This window comes from Camelina sativa, chromosome 5 (genome assembly GCF_000633955.1).
Source record: "Camelina sativa cultivar DH55 chromosome 5, Cs, whole genome shotgun sequence".
Classification (NCBI taxonomy): domain Eukaryota; kingdom Viridiplantae; phylum Streptophyta; class Magnoliopsida; order Brassicales; family Brassicaceae; genus Camelina; species Camelina sativa.
The window spans coordinates 16550279-16553889 of record NC_025689.1 but is presented as its reverse complement, the minus strand read 5'-3'; the positions used below and the strand labels follow the sequence as shown (position 1 = coordinate 16553889).

General features: G+C 36.7%; 1 protein-coding gene and 1 long non-coding RNA gene across 2 annotated transcripts; one reads left to right on the top strand and one right to left on the bottom strand.

Moving 5' to 3' along the window:
- LOC104789311 lies at positions 597-2880 on the top strand. Its single transcript, XM_019245301.1, has 3 exons — positions 597-948; positions 1081-1925; positions 2059-2880. Exons 1-3 carry the CDS (start codon positions 597-599, stop codon positions 2878-2880), a joined length of 2019 nt encoding a protein of 672 aa, XP_019100846.1.
- LOC109132964 lies at positions 2881-3380 on the bottom strand. Its single transcript, XR_002037863.1, has 3 exons — positions 3289-3380; positions 3102-3207; positions 2881-3017 (listed from the first exon to the last, which is right to left on the bottom strand). It is a non-coding gene; the product is annotated as an uncharacterized LOC109132964 (long non-coding RNA).

Below are 3611 nucleotides of genomic sequence, written 5' to 3'. Positions count from 1 at the left end.
TTTCAAAAGTCTTTTTAAAATTGCTATATTGACCCACATGCACAATATACGTTATGGCAGATTTTGTTATGTTATGACAGTTTTTTTTTTTTCCTACTAAAAAATCTGCTGCTTAATAACAGATTTATTATACATGAATACAATGATAACAGATTTATTTTTTGTTGATATAGTGACAGCAGATTTGTTATCTGTAATGACGAATCTATTATTTCACGTTTGATAACAGATTTTTTATAACAGTTTTTTTCAGGGTGATGACAGATTTATTAGTGCCTTTTGTGACAGATTTTTTTTTTAAGTTAAGCGACAGACTTTTGTAGCAGTTGCCATATATGGCGAGAATCTAGGGTTTACCCTTTTTTCTCTTTTGTATCGTGCCTCCCCTCCCCCTTTATCGACTGAAATTTTTTTCTCTTTTGGGTTCATCTTATTTTTCCATAAATTCCTTCTTCCTCCTCTCCAATGTGGATTTAATCATGCTTTCTTCCTTTTGGGGTTCATAATCGACTTCTCTATTATTTTCCTTTTAAGGTGGTTGTTTTTTTCATTCCTTCCTTCACGTTTTAGAATGATTCATATACAACCAAGAGAATATGAAGCAGGTGATTCTCGTTTGTGGTAATTGGATCTTTGACAACAACAAATGGTTGTTTGTTGTTGATAATGAAAGGGGTTCACGAATTCTACAATGTAACGATCAAAGCAGTTTTGATGATTGCATTGGAATGGTATATGATGATTACATGCTGGATAACAAGGTATTTGATGTTGTCTTGAGTTACAAGATCTCGAAGAGGTTATTGCAGGATTTACCCGGTGATACACCACCAGTTATTATTGATAATTCTCGTCAGTTGCACACTTTTCTAGGACAATTGGAAAGGGATACAGGTCGACTTTGTGTTGAAGTGAAGAAGAAAATACAGACTGATTTGAATCACATAGGTAAGAAACGAGGAAGAGATGAAAATGATCAGGTTGGAGAAGAGTATCTTGATATGGCCAGCGACACAAATGAAGAAGAGATGGATGAAGATGATAGTAGATTTGATTATTGTGATGATTCTGACGGAACAGATTCTGATGATGAGAATTTTACCCTGTATGGAATTCCACCAGAAGAAGAGGATCATAAATTGCCAATGAAGAAAAGGAGTTCATCTTTTTATATNGATAATTCTCGTCAGTTGCACACTTTTCTGGGACAATTGGAAAGGGTTACAGGTCGACTTTGTGTTGAAGTGAAGAAGAAAATACAGACTGATTTGAATCACAAAGGTAAGAAACGAGGAAGAGATGAAAATGATCAGGTTGGAGAAGAGTATCTTGATATGGCCAGCGACACAAATGAAGAAGAGATGGATGAAGATGATAGTAGATTTGATTATTGTGATGATTCTGACGGAATATATTCTGATGATGAGAATTTTACCCTGTATGGAATTCCACCAGAAGAAGAGGATCATAAATTGCCAATGAAGAAAAGGAGTTCATCTTTTTATATTGAAGAAAATAAGGAACCAGTTGATGTCTCAAAGGTAGACTTGTCTTCTGTGAATTTGGCTGTTGGGCAAATGTATGATACAAAGGAGCACCTAAAAACACGTTTGAAGATACTAACCTTGGTTCAAAGGTTTGATTATTATGTTTACAAATCGAGACCAACCTTATTGATTGTAAAGTGTTGGGTTAAAGGATGCAAGTGGAGGGTAACAGCTGCAACATTAAGACACTTTCCAAAGTTTGAGGTGCGTGTGTTTATTTCAGCACATACATGTTCAGTAACAGAGCGCTCTATGCGTGCCCGACAAGCAGATCATCATATTCTAGGAGAGTTGTACAAAGATTTTGTTGGTGGAGTTGGTCCCAAGGTACTGCCAATGCATGTTGCTGAAGCGTTGAATAAACGTTTTCATATCAAGGTATAATTTTTCTATTTATTTAGCATTATTTCGATTATTTTGTTTAGCATTAGCATTATTCCTTTTTTTTTTTAACACAACAATGAAAAAAGTATTTCTTGATGATAGATNAAAAAATATTTGTTGATGATAGATGGATTATTGGAAAGCATATCGAACGTTAAGGCATGCTCGCAAGTTGGTCAGGGGTAGTCCAGAGAGTGGTTATGAGCAGCTTCCTACATATTTGTATATGATAAAAAGGGCAAATCCTGGAACTTTTACACAGCTTGATGTTGATGAAGCTCAAAGATTTAAGTACTGTTTTCTAGCATTTGGTGCAAGCATACAGGGATTTCCGTTTTTGAGGAAAGTGGTTGTTGTGGATGGTACTTTTTTACAGGGAAAATACTTAGGGACACTACTGACAGCAACAGCTCAAGATGGCAATTTTCAGATTTTTCCTATTGCTTTCGCCGTGGTTGATACAGAGAATGATGAATCATGGGAATGGTTTTTCAAGCAACTCAGCTGTGTGATACTAGATGATGAAAGCCTTTCCATTATTTCTGATAGGCATCAATCAATTGGGAAAGCTATTAAAAAGGTCTATCCGAAGTCTAGTAGGGGAATATGTACATACCATATGTACAAGAATATTTTGGTCCGGTTTAAAGGTCGAGCAGAATTCGCTTTGGTTAAAAAGGCGGCGAATGCTTTTAGACTTATCGACTTTCAAACCACATTTGATCAGATAGAAGCCATGAATCCAGCACTACATGAGTACCTCGTGAGGGCTGATGTGCGTATGTGGACTCGTGTACATTTCCCAGGTGATAGGTACAACTTGCTTACAAGCAACATTGCAGAATCAATGAATAAGGTCATGTCACATGCTAGGAGCTTTCCTATTGTACAACTATTGGAAGAAATAAGGTCCACGATGACTAGGAATCCCGAAACACAAAATTCTTAGGCCCCATATCAAACTGCATGTAGTTTCTTCAATGTAGTGATCAGATCTTGGTCTAAGAAAGCTATCCATTGTTTAGGATACGGACAAGGCTCACGCATATATCTTCGCCGGAACATAGCCATTGCACAACCCATGTGCTACATTCAAAAAAATAAAAACTAGAATAAGCGAAAATATAGTATAGAATAAACCTTATACTAAATTATCAAAAATAAACTTACATGGTCTGTCAACCATCCATAGTCAAAGCTTGGCCAATTTTCCCTTGGAGTCATAATTTTCCAATAGAATCTCACAGCTGCGTTGCTGGTGCTAAGTGGCTCTTCCCTGTGAATATAAGAAAGATTTAGTACATATATAGATAATGATAGTAACTTTTATAAACTATTCAGAGTTGTTGATGTATACTTATCAAGGCTGAGAAAATCCAAAAGTCTCTGATGTTTCCCATCATCTACAGGCTTAAGATGATCGCCTAACACATTATCACCCTCTGTAATGATCCGCTTAACTGTCGAGTTACCAAGGTAGGGATACTTCTGCGATTCTGCCAACTGGGGCACGCGTCTAGAAGTCTTCGAAGGTCCAGGTCCATCCAACTTCGTCAAAGCCTCTCCAAGGCGGTTTAATGTCACCTCAAGTTTTTTATGTACCAACTGATCCTCCTTGTTGGACCATGTATCTTCAGAACTGGAAGCTATTTTCAATTTAGCTTTCTGAACTTGGGTAGT